Source organism: Equus przewalskii, chromosome 16 (assembly GCF_037783145.1).
Source record: "Equus przewalskii isolate Varuska chromosome 16, EquPr2, whole genome shotgun sequence".
NCBI lineage: Eukaryota > Metazoa > Chordata > Mammalia > Perissodactyla > Equidae > Equus > Equus przewalskii.
Window position 1 is genome coordinate 10,305,201 of NC_091846.1, and position 19,598 is coordinate 10,324,798.

Genomic DNA, 19,598 nt, shown 5'->3' on the forward strand with positions numbered 1-19,598 from the left:
AGTTGGGAAATTACAAAGGAGATACATTTTTAGAAAAAAAGAGACATGAATCACGTGTTGGTTCTAGTTTCTTCAATTAAAATAAGCAATGTCTATATCTCTAAGCCTAACATTTCTCTGATCAATTAATAAGACGTCCTCAGGGCCCCGTGGCCTCTTTTCCCAAAGGCCTGGCCAGCTGCACTCTCTCCTACCAGGGACCTGAGCCCTGACCAGGGCCTATGCTCCACTCCCGGACTTGCTACTGTCCTCTCTAGACACCTCCCCTGTCTTCTTACTCATGATGTCGTCTTTGTGTGTTAGCAATACAGTTTCCCACATGATAAACTGTAGCCACACTGGTCTATTTGCCTTCCGCAAAAATCTCTTCCTTCACAGACTTTGTTTTCCTTCGTTTTTTCATCCCTGTTCCATTTCTACTACTTTGGGTCCTTCCCTCATTTCATGACCTCTCTCCTAATCTCACCTTCTCCCTGAACCCATTCTTGATTTTCCAAGCCAGAGTTTTCTTTCTCCCAAGAACACTCAAGACTCTTCGATTCATCTGGACTTCTCCTCTAACTGCCCTGTCCAGTGAATATTGTGTGGTGACTTGGTAAACAGTGAAGAGCTGTACAAAGATAAGGCGACATGTTTGTAGTTTCCTCTTTTCTTTGCAGATATTTTGTGAGTTCTTGTAGGGCAGAGGCTAAGTTCTCAACCTTATTCATGCCCCCTAGCATCGAGCACAGATCTCTTCAGAGCAGAGGACAGGGTGTTTCAGGATGGAGGCGCAGAGGAAGGGTAGATGGGCTCAGCAGTATCCAGCCTTCCCCTATCTGGGCTAGGGGGACTGTACCTTCCCCACCCTGCAATGAAACCCGAGCAGAGATGACTTGTGTCCCTGTCGCTGGAAGCATTTGACGGATGGTGCTTGGCTCTCTACCACGCTCTTCCCCTCCAACAATGATTGTGGAGGAGAACCTGAGCTGAGATGGCAGCCAGACTGCAGATCACTGACAATGGAGAACAGCTGGCCTGGAGGGTCGCCCGGGCCAGCAACAGACTTGGCATGACCCAGAAAGCCTTTGTAAGTTTAAGCCACTGAAATTTTCGGGTTGTTTGTTCCCATAGCGTAACTTTGCCCATCTAACTGACACTTATTATTATCTTAAATCCCTAATGATTAGGGTTTAATTAGATGACTGAAAGGCAAAGTGGGATTCTTGGAAATTTGGCACCTCAAATATAATAAATCTAAAACTAAACAGGGAGTAATTCAGGGTAAGAGAAAGGGTTTTGGAATCAGATTGACCAGGGTTTGAGTACTGGCTCCCACAATTTACAAGTTATATGTCCTAAACTGGCAGTCTTCAAAATTCTTGGTCTCAGAACCCCTTTATACTCTTAAAACTTCTTGAAGAGCCCTCTGTGCTGTGGTTTCCACCGCAGGGGTAGTTTGTTGCCCCTGCCTTGATCAGTGCTAATGCAAGCACACTTTTACCCACGGTGGCTTTTGCACCATTGGTGGAAATTCAACACAGAAAAAAGCAGGTATTTTAGTATTGTTATAAAAATTGTTTTGACTTTGTGAACTTGGGCATCCTGAAAGAGTCTCAGGGACCCCTAGGAGGATCATGGACCACACTGTAAGAATCGCTGTCCTTAGGCAAGGTACTTAACCTCTCTGAAATAGGAATAAGGCTGTTTGGAGAATTACATGAAATATTATTTAACAAGAAATAATGCATGTAAAGCACTCAGTGTAGTGCCTGCTAGATAATAAATGTTTATTAAATGTTAGCAATTACTGTTCATTATTGATACTGTGTAGGTATAGCTATTTATAATAGTAGTAAAGATAATAATGTTTCATTTTTCTCCACAAACTCATTCCTCTGGCAGATCTCCATTCTAGTTAATTGTTCCATCTGTCTCCTGAGGTCTCTCTCTTGGCTCCAACCAATATCCACTCACTCATAAGTACTATTGATCAATCTCTGTCATGCCTTCACAGTGGTCCCTTCTCTGCTATTCCTGCTGCTGTGACTGTAGTTAAAGAACATGATTTCAGGGGCCGGCCCAGTGGCGTAGCGGTTAAGTTTGTGCCCTCTGCTTCAGCGGCCCTGGGTTGACTGGTTTGGATCTTGGGCATGGACCTACACATCGTTTATCAAGCCATGCTGTGGTGGCATCCCACACAGAAGAACTAGAAGGACTTCAACTATGATCTGGGGCTGGGGTGAAAAAGAAGAAAAAAAAGAGGAAGATTGGCAACAGATGTCAGCTGAGGGCCAATCTTTCTCACCAAAAAGTATACAAAAAAAAAAAAAGCTGCTAGAACATTTGAGAAAAACCAAACATGATTTCATGGAAAGAAACTGCCATTTAAGCAGCTCTAGCTGTTGGTGTTTGACTTGCCTGAGGTACAGTTTACTAATCTGTAAATTAGTCATAAGAACAGTCTTTTCATACTTTTTTTGAGGGTTAAATGAAACAGTATATTGGAAAGAAACAGGCAGAGTGCCTATCTATAGCATGTGCTCAGCACGTGTTAGTTTCCTTTCTTTTTTCTTTTCTCATGGTTTTTTTTTTAAACCCACTTTCTTGTCTTGCATCCCTTTTCCAATCCATCCAGAATTAATTTGCTCACAACATAGCTCCTTCATTAAATCAGAACCCAACACACATCAACTGTGTACTGGGCCCTCTGACGGGGTTGCAGACTTAGGACACAAGACAGGCCTTGGCAGCTACAGTCTCCTAGTGGAGATTTTTGTCACCACCTGCTGAAATGTCTTTCCCATGTCTCCACTGCCCTCACTGCCACACTCAGTGGAAGGTCAGTCTCCTAGGTATGGCATTCAAGGTCCTCCTCAAAGTGGCCCAAACTGGCCAGACTGAACTCCTGATCAGTCTCTGAATGCACAGCTCCTGGCTTCCATGTCACTGCTTGCCCGGCTCTCCTTCTCTATTTGCCGAGAGTCTGTGTGCTCCTTAACCCCCAGTTCAACTGCCCCGGGCGTGAGGCCTTCTCGAGGCCCACACGTGGAGGTGCTTTCCTTCTCCCTGCACTGCTGTCAGACTTTGTTAAAACGCTTCTTCAAGTACTTGCCGTCTTCCACCCGGGCTCGTGGCTATTTATGTGCATCCTGTTCCTCTCAACTAGACTGTGATTGTTCCAGGAAAATGCATCTCTCTTCTCAACCTCAGGAGGCCGCGTGAGGGCCTCACACCTGCAGTTACTCTGTGACATGTTTGTTGATGGATAAATGAAAGTTTTTTACTCATTTTGTTTAGCTTGTTAACTAGGATCCTACATCTGAAAGCAGCTGTTGTAAAAGGAAAAACTACTTATTAGCAATAGCACCAAAAACACCAACACATTTCGTGTAGGCTGCTGGACAGTCATGGCCCACGCCTTTTATTCCTAATAAAAGTCAAATGTAGACACCTCCTGGTGCTCCTGTTGATACGCCTGTTAGTAGCAACTCCTGATCTTTCCTGAGAACTGAAGGATATGTGATTCTAGGAAGGAGAACAAAACAGCCCAGTGGATAATCTATTTGTGATCAGAAGTTTCTAGGAGATAGCTCTTTTTTACAGAGAAGACTTTATACCACTCTATGTCTTCAAAAGGACAGAAAATCGAATGGCAAAGGGTTCTGTTAGTCTGTAAGACCCCGTGGTTAAGTCTCTTTGGGTAAAACTCTTGGTTGGAGTCTGATTTACTGGAACAATTTCACCTATAATTTTTGAATAGCTTTGGAAGCACGGTGAGACCAGCTCCTCTAGGGTGTTGGAGAGACCGCCTTGTTTCTGTCCTCGGCGTTCTTCCTGAGCACTGCTGCAGCGGGAGGCAGTGGCCCTGAATCTACTCTGAGCGATGAAGGCTTTTGCTGTCTCTTTTCCTCCCGTTTCACTCTTCTCCCATGGGGGATAAAGACTCTCTTGCTTCCCTAAAGGTTAAAGCATCAAGTGAAGTGAATGGCTGCTCTCCTGTTACCAGGTGTGCCCTGATTCCAGGGGTGTGGGGTGTCGTTAGCAGACATTTAAATCGTAGGTCTCGTGATCACAATGACCTTATATCCTAGAGACCCAGTTTTAGACATTCTAGTCTGCTGGCAGACCCTAGCCCTAGTTTCAGGTTTGGAAAGTAATCCCTAAGGGCATTCATAATTCATAAGACCATTTCTCTGTGTGCAAAGAGAATGGCCTTCTTTTCTTTCTTTTTTTGCTGAGGAAGACTGTCACTGAGCAAACACCTGTGCTGATCTTCCTCTATTTAGTATGTGGGTTGCTGCCACAGCATGGCTGCCATGGAGTGGTGTAGGTCTGCACCTGGGAACTGGGCCTGGGCCACTGAAGTGAAGTGCGCCAGAGGTAACCACTGGCCATGGGGTAGCCCCAAGAATGGCCCTCTTGAAACCATGTGAGAGGGCCTCGAGACAATGCAGAGTGGAATTGTCCCTTGGCTTCTGCTGGTCAGGAATAGGATGCCCAGAAAGCCTCTTCTAGGTCACTGAGGGAGGCAGCAGGCTGGGGGGGTGGAGAAGCCTGTGCCACCTCACCGCCGCTCCTCATCTGCCACACTCTGTGGGCTGCTGTGCCTTGTGCATGCTGCCTTGGCCTGGGGTGTCTTTCCTCTTTTTCTCAGCCCAGGAACCTCCTGTTTCTCCTTTAAGACCCTGCACAAAAGTCACTTCCCCCTTTCTGACCAACTCCCATGGTCATGATAGAGTTTGTTTTCACCTATGTTCCAAAGTGTTCCCATCTCCCTGTGCTAGATAGCATTTATCCCATGGCAGTAAAATTACTTCTGAATGTTTTTGTCTCCCTAACTGGACAGTGAACTCTTGTGCCCAGTGCCACGTTTTATGCTTCTTTGTGTCTGCCCCAAAGCCTAGCAGTGGGCGTGCCAGCTATCAGGCGTTCACTATCAGGGGAATGAACGAATGCAGTCTAGCCTTTTGGGCGGAACGTATAGTTATTGTAAGATCAGAAACCATCTGTTTGGAACTTATTCATTCGATTATTTGGCTATCTATGGTTTTATGCATATGTCTTAATGTTCTCCTTTAGTCTTTAGAAAAGACTTTTAAAATTTACCAGCTTGTTTTAATCATGTTGCAATAATTCATAATGCACCAGAAGAGGTGACTCCTTGCTCCACTCCTGCCCCAGGGGAGGGCACACGTGCAGGGGCCAGGACGAGAGTGGCATCTGGACGTAAGGTGAGTGAACCCTAGGAAGAGAGAGCTATGGCTTGCTCCTTCTTCATATCACAGTCTTAGAGTTTATGAGATTTATTTTTTTGTATTGAAAGCTGTCCCCTTAGTTGGTGTTTCAGATGGCAAAAGTGGCACTGAGGCAAGCAGCGCCTCGCCAGGAATTAGTGAGCATCCTCGTGAGTGCGCTTTGTTCCAGGAAAATCTCAACCTGTGATTGGGAGGGAGAACTCCCAGCAAGTCCATTTATCATATGATAGAGTAAGTGAAAGGTAATCCTCTTTAAAATGTGAGTTATGGAGCTTTGTAATGTGCCATTTATCTCTGTGTCCTGTGGAAAGAAAGGAGGCCAGGGCAGGTTTACTACTGAAACACAGTGTGCTCTGCCGTCTTTAGGGCTCCACTTCCCACACCTGTTCCAGCACACACTACTGCTCTAACATGAGGAATTTTGATGAAAACATTGATTAAGCTCCTAGAGTTGCTTGCTACCCAATGTGCAGTAGGTATTCGAACACATATCTGGTAAGCAAGCTGCTAATTACGAGGCTGCTGTGTCTATTTAAACACACCTTGGTTTAATGTTTCATATTTAATATATGTGAGGAATATTTTCTTGGAAGAAAGCTAAACAGCTTTGGAAATTGGAAACCTTCTAGAATTCTTAACCAGGCAGGAAAGTTTTAGAAGGAAGTTAAAAGGGATCAACACAGTCAACCATAAACTTGAAAAACCTCACTGAAAATGAAAGAAAGTTTCTTTTCTCTTTACGTTTTACGTTTTACGTCGAGTTTTATGTTTCTCTTCCCTCCCATAGAAGAGGGATTGACACGTAGCCACGAACCCTGGCTGAATGGAACAAAATGGCACTGTTTGCATTCACAACAAATGGATAACACACAAAATATTTAGTTTCCAGTTTTAGGAAGTCAGTATAAACCAGGGAGAGAAAGCCCATTGTCTCCAGACTTCCTTTTTAAAAAATTTGCAGTAGCTGTTGCAAGGACAAATGACAATACTGTCCTAATACATTTGAGGCTAAACCCCTAGGGGCATTCACACTTACAGGGTTCAGGCCAACAAACACTTCTTCAGCACCTGCTTCTGTCTCCCCCACATCTTACTTGTATTCCCAGGCCTGGCACTGGTCTCCGAGTATTTAGTGAGTGGGTGAATGTTCCATGTCCAGGTGGAAGATACTCATATTAGTAGGGTGCTTAGCACAGTTCCAGGCACATAGTGGGCACCACAGCATATGAGGACGTATGCATGACAACATGGATGTGACCTCAAGAGGTCATGGTTTAACGTCGGGTAAGCCAGGAGCACTTGGTCCTGTCGACTTCCTGTGGAGACAGAAATGAGTCAGGGCTTGGAGCAGGCACAAGGGAGTGCGGACCATGAGAGGCGGTTTCTACTTCTTCATTTGCCATGGCTTTCCTCTTCCGTTTACCACACAAGGGGGCTGGCCCTCACCAGGGCCACCACCCTTCCTGGCTGGGCAGGGAGCCCTTGACAGTCCCATGGGGACAAGAGGGACTCTCTGCACGAGGTTTCTGCACATCACTCCGCTTTGCTGTGTTCCAACTTGATTTTATCAGGTGTTTTGAATAAAATCACACCCTCCCTCTTCCATTATGGTGAACACTTAAAATTACATTTACACAAACTTCTATTAAAAGCCAAGCCTAAGTATTGGGCCAAATTCCACTAAAAAAGAGGATATTAAGTAAATTAGTTGAGCTGATCAAAAACACCTTCATCAAAATAGAACATTGGTGCCAACAATACTGAGTCGAATGATTGATTTTTTTTTTTTTTTTTATAGCAGATGGTACAGCAGCAGGGAAGAAGAGTGACTTTCCTTCCCTTCCTCTGTACCCCGCCTTCACTTTTGGGGGTAAGAAGGGGAACTTCTGACCTATTGCTGGGGATCCAGGACAGGGAGGTGACAGAGTAAGGCGGGACAGCATGAAGGTAGAGAATGGGGCCTAGGAAAGGGAGAGGAAGGGAAAGGAGTGGAGACGAGCGGCCGCAGCGAGCAGAGGTCAGACGCCTGGCAGGAGGGCGCTGTCCTCATGAAGGAGTGGCTATCTCTACCCTCACCCGGTGGCGGGGCCCGGCCCCAGCCGCGAGCCGCGAGCCGCGAGCCACGAGCCGGGCGGGCGCCGGCCGAGCGCAGAGGGCCGCTCCCGCTTTCGGCCGCCAGAGGGCGCGGCGCGGGCCGGCGCGGCGGAGCGCGGGAGGGAGGAGGGGAGCCGGCGGAGGAGGGTCAGCCGCGGCGGCAGGGGCGGCAGCGGCGCAGCTCCGCTCCCGCGCGTCCCCAGTCCCCGCGCCCAGGCAGGGCGCGCGGTCCCTGTCGCCGGGATGCGGCTGCCTGCCTGTCGCGGCCGCCGCCTCGCGCTCTCGGCACTGCTTTCGCTCCTCACCTGCTCCCTGGGTAAGTAGCGGGCGGCCCGGGCGCGCACGGGAGAGGCGTGGGCTTCCCGGGTGCAGCCTCCCGCGCCCCGCGCCCCAGCCCGGAGGCAAGCGCCGGGCCGCCCTGCCCTGCCCCGCGGGCGTCCGCGTCCCGCCGTCCCGTCCCCGCCGCGCCGGCAGCAGCGCCCTCTCGCGGCGCCCCGGGGGCACCCGGCTCCTCGGGACCCCGGGGCGCGGAGCCCGGCCCCCTTCGGCGCGCGAGTCCCCGTCGTCGCCCGGGCCGCCTGGCGCCTGCCCGCCCCCTTGCGCCGGGAGCGGCCGGCCGGGCGGCGGGGCGCGGCGCCCACCCCCACAGGAAGCGCCGAGGAAGCGGCAACTGCGAGAAACTTTGAGAGCAGGCGAGCGGCCGCGGCCCGCCCCCCGCCTTCCGCCTGCGCCCGCGCCCTCGGGGCTGCCCGCGGGCTCCGAGTCCGCGCCGGGCCGGGGCGGCGATGCCCCCGGGCGGCGGCCCCTCTGCGGAGTCCGGGAGCCGGGGGAGGAGCGGCGCGCCCGGCCCGCCTCGGCGTGGGCGTCGGCGGAGGCCTTCCCGAGCCCCGGGGCTGCGGGGGAATTCGAGAGCACTTCGGGGGCGAGGCTCGTCGGGTCTGCGGCTGCCGGAATACCCCGCCGCTGCTTCCCTCCGTTCTCCTCGCAAGAGCGTCTTCTCCCGTTTATCATAAAAGGATGTGATAAAAGTTTGAAAAAAATCATTATAATTGACTTTCATGATGAGGTTTAAGTTTGAAAGCTGGAGGGAAAAATTATTCCCTTTTCCGTGTTTTCAGGGTTATTGTCTTCTGACCCAGACTTTTGTGTTTCCAGCCTAAGAGGCAGTAATTTCAGATTTTTAGAAATGGCAGAAGGGGGCCACTTACGAAAAGACATAGTGTTATTGTACATTGCTGTTTTGGTAGCCCACTGGGACCGTTACAGACCATGTTTCTTTAGATTTAAACTCTCCTAATAAGGACCTTATTTGTGTACCCCTGGCATTTCTATAGGTGCTCAGTAAGTGGGAAAATCGAGCGAGATTAATTGGCAATTAATTGTTCATTCGCGTGATTAAGCAAGCAACAATGTAATTAAAAATGTTGGAGCACCTTGGGCAGAGAAGGCTGCGTTTGACGGTGGGGCGCTGCTGAACTTGGCGAGATCTGCTTTAGTGCAAGAAAGAATGCATTACTGGGGGCGGCCCTGGGAGAAGGGGAGGCTGGCGGGGTGGGAAACTGGCTAGGTGACTCCTCCTGCATCAGTTGGCTTGCTGTCTGGAAGTTTTGCACCTCACCGAATGGGGTGGGTGGTAGCTGGCGCTGGCATTCTATTTATAGCACTGCACTTTATAATGCGGTACTGGGGGTATAATATTTGTGTGTAATGTATTCAGTAGATGGGCTGAAATGCACATTTGTATTGCTATGTGTATCTATTTTTTACTGCACTTAGGGGAATATTTGCACTGTTCAAACTTGATAATACATTAAAGGACCTTCAGGATGAACTAAAATGTCAACACATTTTTAGAGATGTCTATTAGCATTGTGAAGTTGTCAGATAAGCACAGTAAACGAGACATAGAACCTGTTAAAAGTCCCTATGAGACATTATGGCTTTGTGAACAGCTTTCATGGACTGGTGCAGACAGGAAGCTGTTTTCTTTAAGGTCTGAAGTAAATCGTGAGTTCATTTTATTGAGCTCTGCTTTGATGTTGGGAGGGGGTCACTAAGATGTACAAAGATGTGATACCCACTCTATATATGTTGAAATCAAGATTCCTGGAATCTTGCTGAAACAGAGAATATAATAGGAGTTCTGAGGCATGTGAACTATCCTGATAGTTTAAAAATACCTTAAATTTACCCCTTAGAAGGTTGGCCTGACTGTATGTAGTTTAGTTTTGCCACAAACTGTAGCATATTCATTTTAGTTTTTGAGAAAAGTCAATTTCTCAAAAGAAAATTTATTTTAAACCCTTATGCTTGTATAGACAAATTCATTGTAATTCCAATTTTAAAGTCCGGTGCCAGTTCTAGAATCAGAAGATTTATTCATACCTCTAGGTCAGCCACTGTGTGGCTTCTCATGGCTTTCAGCCTCAGTTTTCTCATATCAAATGGGAGGCACAAACTAGATAAAATACTAGAACTTTGCCATCTATCACAGTTTTAGCACATCCTGATTCTGTTGTAGCAGAGACTGCTGTCTGCCTACTCACTTACCCTCAGTTCCTTCTTTTCCTAACTAAAACTCTCATAGATAATCAAGACTGTTATAGACTGAATTGTGTCCCCCAGATTCGTATGTTGAAGCCTTAATCCCATGTGACTCTGTTTGGGGCCAGGACCCTTAAGGCAGTAATTAAGGTTAAATGAGTTCGTAAGAGTGGGGCCCTAACGCAGTGGGACTGATGGTGTCCTTATAAAAGAGGAAGAGACGCCATGGATGCACGCAAACTGAGAAAGGGCCATGTGAGGACATAGTGAGAAGGCAGCCATCTACAAGCCAGGGAGAGAAGTCTCAGCAGAAACCAACCCTGCTGACACCTTGATCTTGGACTTCCAGCCTCCAGGACTGTGAGAAATAAACTTCTCTTGTTTAAGCCACCCTGTTGAATGGTTTCTGTTGTGGCAGCCCTAGCCAACTAGAAATACAGGGGGTAAGGGGAAGGGTGGAGGAATGGTGATGGAGGTGGAAGTGTGTCCAGTGAGAATACAGTTCTCAGTGGCCCTTGCGAATAGGTAGCCAGTGAGCTATCTATAGAGATTTTTGGGTGGGTCTCTTGGTAAAGCTTATTAAAGGTGGCTCACCGAGCTGGGATGCAGGCCTTTTTTTTTTTTTGCCACTGTCTCATCCTTCTTCGTAATGCTATTATGTGAATCTGATGGTAGGAGCCGTAGTGGCCATCTTGTGACCATGAGGTGACCTTGAAGATGGAAGCCAGTAGTAAGGATGGTAGAGCAGAAAGGATAGCACCACCTGGGTGCTAGATGGATGTGGAGCACGATGTTAGCCCTGGATCGCCTATTTCCAGACTTTTACCGCATGAGATACAAAATGCTATTTGAACCAATGGTAAAATAATAGATATTAACTTTTATCTTTCTTATTCCTGTTTCCACTCTGTATGAGTCAAGATTGTATTTCTCAGCACCTGCCAAAATTAGGGATGATTTTTCCTTCTGAGGCAGGTCTTGCTCACATTCTCTTCATTGAAGTGAGTCAGACATTTTAGGATACCAAGAGTCAGGCCTGACTCCAAGTTTTTTTTTTTTTTGCCTTTTTAACCCTCCTTTTATTGTTTAAGCAGTACTCAGATATTACTGGCACAGATTTTACCGTCTGTGTGGATTCTTTGTCATCCAGGTAGTCCGGGACTCCCAAGTTGGCATGGCCTCCTTGGTCATGGACTTGACCCAGGGGAGTTTGCCTGTAGCCAGTGGTCAAACTCCTTGGGGGGAAGAGCATCTGTTTCAAATGGGTGGGGGTGGGGAGGAGAAGCCCTGACCCTTTCGTTAACTTCCCCTGGGGCAGACATTGTGGGCCCTGTACTTGAGTCAGTCCTAATAATTGGCCTCCTTTAGGGCACTGAGGGCCAGAGTTTTATCTTTTCATTAGAAACATTATAAAGAAGCATGATTTCTAGGCACAAAGGGATTGCTTATGGGAAGTTTGCCAATTTTAGATGTTTCACGTCCTTGTAGCATTCTGTGTGATCCATCTTTGGCGTTGCACAGATTCTTGCTTAAGAACAATATGCAAGAGTGTTAATTCCATCTTTCCCAATATAAGGGAAAAACTATAGTGTTAGGGGTTCATGAGACCTATTATTGATTGAAAGTCTCCCTTAATACCATGTTTCAAAGCTCTGGTCACTAAGCTACCCCCAGAGAAACTCGATTCAGTGGAGGTGCTGATGTAAACTAGTAGGAAATGTTAATTTAAAGATAGTGTTAAAAGGGAAAACTGTACTCAAAGTTTCTTTCATTTATTCAAAAAGTGTTGAATATCTACTCTGTGTCAATCACTGGGGATATTGCAGGAAGAGGACAGATCTGGTCCGTCCCTACCCTCATGTGGCTTGCAGTCTTGAAGGGAAGGTGACATTAAACACGCATTACACCAGAAACTAACTACACCATGCTCAGCGCTGTGAGAACGCGGTGCGGGGAGAGACACGGCTTTAGCCTGGAGTCCTGAGCAGTGGTTCTCAACCCCACCCCGCCCCTCGGGAACGTTTGTTGATGTCTGGAGACGTTTTGGTTGTCCCTGGGGTGGTTTGGCGGGGAGTGCTGCTGGCATCTAGAGCTAGGGGTGTGGCTGAACATCCTACATGCATAGGACAACTCCCCCCCAACCCAATCAATTATCTGGTCACCCCAATCAGTTATCTGGTGGGGGGCACATGGGGGACGGAGGACCTGGGGCCTTGGTGCTGGAGGAATGGAATGGAGAAAGGACCAGAGTGGAGAGATTGACAGGGACCAAAGTTTGTCCTTAGAGCAGTAGGAAGCTGTTGAAGGCTGTAATAGGAGAATGATGTGATGTGACTTCCGTTGTAAGAAGCTCACTCTGGTTGTCGGGTAGAACAGGGATTGCTGGTGGCCGTTGTGGACATAGGAGACCAGAGAGGAGGCTGCTCGAGTCAGCCCCGTGAGAGATGGTTGAGAAGCTCTAAGACGCAGGATTGATTGGTGCGGTGGGCTGAGAGAAGGCAGGGTCGGGTGAGTCACTGTGGGCAGCCCGTGGTGCTGTTGACTGATACGGGCACTAGTGGAGAAGGACTAGCTTGAAACAAAACCTTTTTATTGCAGTTAAATATATACAACATAGAATTTATCATTTTAACCATTTTTAAGTGTACAAATCTGTAGCATTAAGTACCGAGACGGTTTTCTAAAATTTACTGTTAATTTTAGGAGGAGGTGAGGATGATGGGTTCACTTGGGACGAGCTGAGTTTGGGGTGCACGTGATGCTCTGGGACCATGTCAGAGGGGCAGTTAGATCTGTGGGTCAGGAGCTCAGAGGGGAAATCTCAGAAGAGAGAGATTTGGGGACAACTTGAGCAGATTTTTTTTTTTTAAAGAGAGCTTTGATTGACATAATAAATTCGTTTAAGCTTTTGCTCAAAATGTATGCGTACCAAAGATTTGGTAGAAGTTGGGGAAGAAAACAGTCTATTTGTATGGTATAAAGCTGCAGATTTAGACTTAAAAAAATGAGTAAAAATATCGTCAAATAAGATTTGAATGTATCTCAAGCATAGCAATGCCGTTTTCTCCTAGGGATAGAACTTATTTTTACTCCTAAAAGAGTATTTTATGATCTGCAAAGGTGATGTGTTTTAGTTTACATCCTTGCTTCCCGTAAGAAGCCCAAGGCTCTTGACACATCTTGTTGAATTTATCCTTCTCCAGGTCCTTGAAGGTGCATATGCAGGAGCTTGTTCCTTGTTTATGGGATGAATGAAGTAAAGAAGGTAAATGGCCAAGGCCGGTGCTGAAAATAGCTCCGTTCAGTTCCCTGGAGGGCCTGTCTAGCTGTCCATCGCAGTGTGTGTGGACTTGAGTGCACAGGAGAATCACCTCAGTGTCTTAAAGAGGCCCCTTTGTTAAAATGCAGATTCCTGGGTTCCAGCTTCAGATTTTTCTGATTCAAAAAAATGTGAGATGAGGCCTGTGGATTTGCATTTTCAACCAAGCCCCAGATGAGTTGTGTGTGCAGGATGGTGTGGGAACCCTGCCTGGGCCATCCTTGGCCCAGGTGTGAACTGGAACTCTCCCTGGATGCCTGTCATGCACATCTATAGAACGAGAAGATGATTGCTGGTTCCTTTGTCTTTAAAATGAGGTAAGGAGCTGTTTTGCAGAGAGCAGCGTATGGAATTGAGGCTAATACTTAGCACAGGTATTTGGTCTTCTTGGGAAAGTAACCAGAAACCCCAGAATTCAGGCGAAGAAGTCTTTCTCTGGTTCCAGCATTGTTTGGGAGATTTTCAAATGCTGTTGGAGGGTCTGTAGTATATGTATCGTGAGTCTCAAAAACTAGAGCAGTGGGTTTTGAGAACAGAGGTTTTTGGACAATAGACAAGTAAGTTCCTAGAGGTGTTAGAACGTCTCAGGCTGTGGATGCCGTGGAATAACAGTGGTACTGACATGGGTGCTTTTAAAACCCACTCTTTATGTTAAAAAAATAAGATACCCAAGAGTTAAGCATAAATGGTATTTAAAAAAAATTAGCCTGACATGTAACTGTTGAGCAGTTCTCTTGCAACATAAAGGAATTGTAAGAGGTGCTGATTTGCTTGTGTTTGAGTGTCTGCTCTCTTGGAACTCTTCAGTGTGTCCTGGAATAGGTGTGTGACCCTTACCTGTGACTCAGCCTATGTAACGTGCTTGTGAGGATGGTGTTTTGAATCTCTCCCCAACACTCTGACTTGAAATTTTCTTGTTTTTGTGTCCTGAGTGGCATATGGGTTTTCATATCATTTGTTTCAGTGAGATGTGAATCAAAGAAGCAAATAATCTTTTTCTCTCAAAAATACATGGTTATTTCCTGTTTCTCCCCCCCGCCGCCCCCCCCCCCCCCCCATTTACTGTCCTTCCTGTTAAGTATGTTTACCCTCTGGCACATAGAATATATTGGTCCTGGCAAACTTTGTTGTCAAGTGAAGAAAAATCTGTATTCCATACTCCCTTTTCCCATTGATTCCTATGATAAAACAGGAGATGTGTTTTAGACGAGCAAGATCAAGTTTGAGTAGTTAGTGGGCTCAAAAGAGAATGAATGTCAACGTCCCTGTGCTCACTGCCCTAGTTGGGTGGGATGTCAGGTTCCCTTTCATTACTTCTCTCAACTGGCTGAATCACTTTGTAAATGTCGTAGAACCCATGGAACAGGGCAAAGGGGTTCCCTGACCCTAAATGTTATCCATTTAGGACAACATTCGTTCATTTTCAGGAAACCACACCAGCCGTCTGTCAGTTGTCACACTGTGGCAACTGTGTGTTGCTGTGATGCTGAAAGCTGTGCCATCAGGATTTCAAATACTGGCAGAGTGACCCATGGTGGACAGGTTTCAGCAGAGCTTCCAGACTAAGACAGACTAGCGAGAAGGACCTGGCCACCCACTTCTGAAAAAACTGGCCATTAAAACCCTGTGAAGAACAGTGGAGCACTGATGTAGCACCGGAAGGTGAAAGGATGGTGCAAAAAGACCAGGCAGGGTTCCCCTCTGCTGTCCACAGTGGGCGCTAGGAGTCAGAATCAACTTGATGGCACTAACAGCAGCCTGCCCAACATGCTACCTCTGGAAACCTGTCTGAGGCACACATTTCAGCATGGCACTTGCCTTCTTAAAAGCCTCAGAAAGTTTTTCATGGCGCCAGAATAAAACCAGACTCCCTAAGAGGAACCTCTTTCATGATATGGCCCCTGCCATCTCCAGCCTCATCTCCAGCGCCAGTCACATCCCCCCCCCCCCCCGGCTCCAGGTGTCCAGCTCTGGGCACACTGGACTGTTTACCGTGCTTTGTGGGCAGAAGCCTGTTTCCGGGTCTCCTGGCCTTACTTCTCCAAGCACTGTGTTGAGCTTGCTCCAGGCAGCACTCCCCTCTCTCCCGTCCCCCTCTGCCCTGCCTGGGTGAGGTGCCCTCTCTGCCCTTAAGGTGCTTTGGCCTTAGGAGGAGTGCCGGCAGGGCACGCCTCTTGACGCTTTGTGGCTGACTGAGGGACTTGTCTCTCACATGAGACCCTAAGCTCCTTGCAGAGCTGCTTGTTCATCTTCTTCCCAGGTCCCAGCATAATGTGTGGCACATAATATACATGCAGCCACTTTTTGATTTTCTGCTGAGCAAATGAAGATATAAATTAATAGTGATAATCATAAAAGTTGCTAACACCCAAAGTAACAATAGCTGCTAACATCCAAAGCACTTAGCGCGTGCCAGGTGGTGTTCTAGGCACATTACCCATGCTTGACTGTTTGATCCTCAGCCACTGCCTGGGCTGTTTCTCTCCTCAGCCTATGTGGAGTGGCGGTGCTGTTTGGGTGGTAGTGCCCACAGTGGATGGAGCTGCTACCCAGCATGTCCACAACGTGGGGACAATGGGTTTGTCTGAGGAGGAGGGAGCAAAGGCAGGTTCTGTCCCCTGTCGCTCGGCTGGGTGCATTTGTTTCCGTTCCTTCTGCTGCCGTGGATTATCTTCAAAGCAGGTTATTGGAACCAAGTAAATTGGCTGTCGGCTGTGCATCCTGGAGCTTAAGGCCCCCTTTGGAGGACCTGGAATTAAACCTGGGAAGCTCCTGGGAGCAGAGCCACTTGGGGCGGAGCTGTACTGGGTGAACCACTTTGTAAGTAGGTCACAGGAAGAAAGTGAAGCCCCAAAGGCTCCCTCCCACAGTGTGTCAGAAGGAAAGGTGGTGCAGTGCCCCGTGAGCCCCTGAGCCACGCGGGGCGGGGTGAGAGGGCACCAGCTGCAAGCTTCCAGAGGGTGTGCTGTGAGCTTTGTCCTGGATGGCAGAGCCAGGGCCTCATGGTTTTATTCCCTCCCTCCTGGCTGGTATGCAGGGCAGACGATCACCCAGATCCTGCCCAGACTGGCATAATCATTTCACTACAGCAACTGTCTGCTTAGTGTTAATGTGGACTGAACCCCTGCTAAGCACTTTTTGTATGATCTCACTTAATCCTGCAGCACCCCTCTGAGGTGGGGTTATTTAGCATCTTAGTGGTTTTTGGGTTTTTTTGGTATTTAATTTGGTTTCTATGATAGGTGTTACTGGAGCGTTGGGGAGGACAAAAAACAGGAGTTACCGGTTGAGGTATAGTTGTCTTTCCTGCATTGGTGTGGGGTCCCTCGCCCCCGCCCAGGAACAAGAAAGGATGGTTGATTAGTGTTGCTTAAATGCATTGCAATTAATTCCTCTCCAGTTTCCTTGCACTCTAGGGCTTGGGCTCGCCTATAAATCTTAGTCCCAGGTTGGTGGTAAAATCTTGATTTATCTCTCAGGATAGGTGTGCTAACACATTAGTTGGTTTGAATTATTTAAAGTTATCATGAAAAAGGTCTTATTTCTATTGCCTGCCCTGATTTGCACTTTAAATATAGTTCCCTGTAGCAATTCACAGGAGTTCATGTTGAAAATAGAAAAGGGAAAATTACTTTTAAACAGCAGTTTGACATATAAGAGCATGATTTACCTTGGAATATTTCTCCAACTGCACATTAAGGCTAAGCTTTCAAGAATATTTTTTTCCACACTGAATCTGGAAATTAGTATGAAGCGAAACAGCAAACACTGAGCCCCGGGTGGCGGCTCCCTTTGGTGGGGTGGGGCTGCTTCCCCTGCCCCAGCCCAGGCCGGTGGTGTAAACTTCTACCGCGTGCTCTTGTGAGTGTTGTGGAAAGTGACAAAGGTGACAGGTAATTTCTTACCTCCCTTGCTAATTTTTCTCACTTTCCTTTCTATTTGCACCGTTTCTCCTTCATTTCCTTGAACTGTAAAACCTGGGATTTCATTGGTAGGGGTTCTGTAAATGATTCATTATTTTAAGATTGAATTTGTTAGTGGTATAGTATATTCTCTGCCTTCGAAATGCATCGGGTTCCTTTGTGATTTCTTTTATTTAGATTATGGAAATATAAAGATGAAACCAACTAGTATATATTTTTTAATATTCATCTAATGGGGATTATCTTGCCATGTGATTTTGCTCTTATGCCTGAAAGTAACTGATGCATTTTTTATGTTATTGCTTTAAATATTATATAATTTATTTCTATCATGGGAAAAAGGAGTTCTTCATTTCCCAGCAGAACGATGGAGAAATGACAACTTTTTTTCTTTTAAAGGATATTTTAACACTAGGCCTGTGTGTTTTTGGAGGGAGCTAACATCTAGTTTGCCCTTACCTTGGTTAAGCCTTGTTTGAATAAAGGTGTCTTGACTATGACCAGCAGGGTTTGTGGAATTCACTTGATTTATTGGGAACATCTTCCTTCTAGGTAATTCCTGCTTTAAACAGTAACACTGTCAAATAATATTAGCTGCTTATTTATGAAAGGTGATACATTAGTAATTTTCAGAACTGATACCAAATAAACACACTTTTTCTTCAGTGTAGAATCTAAATTCTGAAGGGCCAGGGGGCTTATGTGCTGACATTCTCTTCTTTTTCACACAGCCATCTGGTCTTGCAAAAAAGTGAGCTAAGACTAAACTCTGGGTATTAGATGATGAGTCACTGAAGGTAGGAAATTGAGGTTCTTTTTCTTGATAGAAGAGGAAGTTCTAACCCACAGAGCTTTGCTTGTCTATGTTTAGAATTAGGAATTGATGGAGTTGGCGGAGATGAATTTTGGAATCAAAATTGTGTTAGATTGACCACAGTTTTTATATCTCGCAAATTGTCAGCATGTTCTATTTTCTGGAATTCTGTGATGTTAACGTGTTTTGACTTCCCTGTGTGATGTTTATTAATAATTCTATTTTTGATATCTTCTTGAGGGATTTAAGTGTGCATACTAGCCTGGAGGTAAATAAAGTAAAACAAAACGGAAAAGTTAAGTACAGTCACGTGTTGCTTAACAATGCAGATACGTTCTGAGAAATGTGCCCTTAGGGTATTTCACTGCTCTGATGTGCGAACATCATAGAGTGTACTTACACGAACCTAGATGGTACAGCCCACCCCACACCTAGGCTCAATGGGACTAATCCATGGGACTGCTGTCATATATGCATCTGTCCTTGACCAAAATGTCGTTGTGCGGCGCAGGAATGCACCCAGAAGCAGAATTTAAATGGTGTTTGTGTTTAGATCTTTTCTTTCTTCTTAGAACTTAATGAATGATTTGGACATTGCATTTGCTTTGTTATGTGTGTGTGTGTGTGTGTGTAAAAAAGTGAGAAAGTAGATCAGATCTTAGTGAAAATAAACTTGCAGCGGGGGGTAGAGGGGGCACTAAATGCCTGTATTCTACTGGATTGATGCTGCCTAGAGTAAGGAGTAGACAGCCGTTAAGGATGTGATCCCAGAGGCATTGTGAGGACTTATGTTCGTTCATTCATTGATTCATTTATTTGGTAAATATTTGTTGATGTTCTTCTGTGTGCTCGCTGTGTTCTAGGTTCAGGGGTAAACTGTAAATAAAACGACATTCCTGCCTTCATGGGGCTTATGGTAAACTAATGTATAAGACAAGCAATGAACAAATACTTATATATTATGTCAGCGGTGGTAAGTGCTCTGGAGGAAAATAAAGCAGAGTTGGGGGTGGGGAGGGCGTGCAGAGGGGATTTACTATTTATGCGAGGTGGTCTCAGGGAGGCCTCATGGAAGACCTCTCGTTATCTGAATTCCACACAGGGAGGTTCATTTGGCTTGCATTTCATTTTCACCCTGCTTTCTGAAATGTCATTCTGAAATGGAAATGATTAAACCGTGTTAGTCTTTTGCTGCTTAGTGTGAATAGATTATTTCCTCTGAGCAAATGCTAATGGAGAGAGAATTTGAGGCAATGGATGTCTTGGCATCAGAGGCATCCGAATGGCTGTCCCCTGCTTCTGAGTAGGGTCTCCTCTGTTACCCAGGGGGCCCTCCCCCCAATGCCCTTTGTGCTACGTCACTGCTCCATGGGATGGCCTGTGCAACCCTTTCAGTACATTGTTGCCCTGTGGCATTTCCCATTTTCTCCTGGGAATGCTAATTAGAGAAAGCAAACTGTGAAATGCTTTCCTTTTAGTCTTCAGGAGAATTGCACTGTAAAATTAAGTATTATTTTTTGTCTGGTTAACCTTCCTGACTGGTTTATCATTTTGCTTTGTATTTCCAAAGGGTTACTGTCATGTTGTTGTTATTGTTATTATTATTATTAATGTAGAAGCTTGATGTGTCTCTAAGGGATATCTTTGTCTGTTTATGGGCTCCCACT

General features: G+C 46.4%; 1 protein-coding gene and 1 long non-coding RNA gene across 2 annotated transcripts in view; one reads left to right on the top strand and one right to left on the bottom strand.

Moving 5' to 3' along the window:
• Window positions 1-6,096: 6,096 nt before the first annotated feature.
• On the bottom strand, window positions 6,097-7,778 carry LOC139076421 (uncharacterized). The gene is made up of 2 exons (XR_011528025.1): window positions 7,637-7,778; window positions 6,097-6,553 (listed from the first exon to the last, which is right to left on the bottom strand). It is a non-coding gene; the product is annotated as an uncharacterized lncRNA (long non-coding RNA).
• Window positions 7,443-19,598, top strand: part of B3GLCT (beta 3-glucosyltransferase) — a 95,495-nt gene continuing 83,339 nt past the window's right edge. The window contains exon 1 of the mRNA XM_070578742.1: window positions 7,443-7,647. Within this exon, the coding sequence (XP_070434843.1) occupies window positions 7,575-7,647 (73 nt within the window). The 5' untranslated portion in view covers window positions 7,443-7,574. The remainder of the gene's footprint in view (window positions 7,648-19,598) is intronic.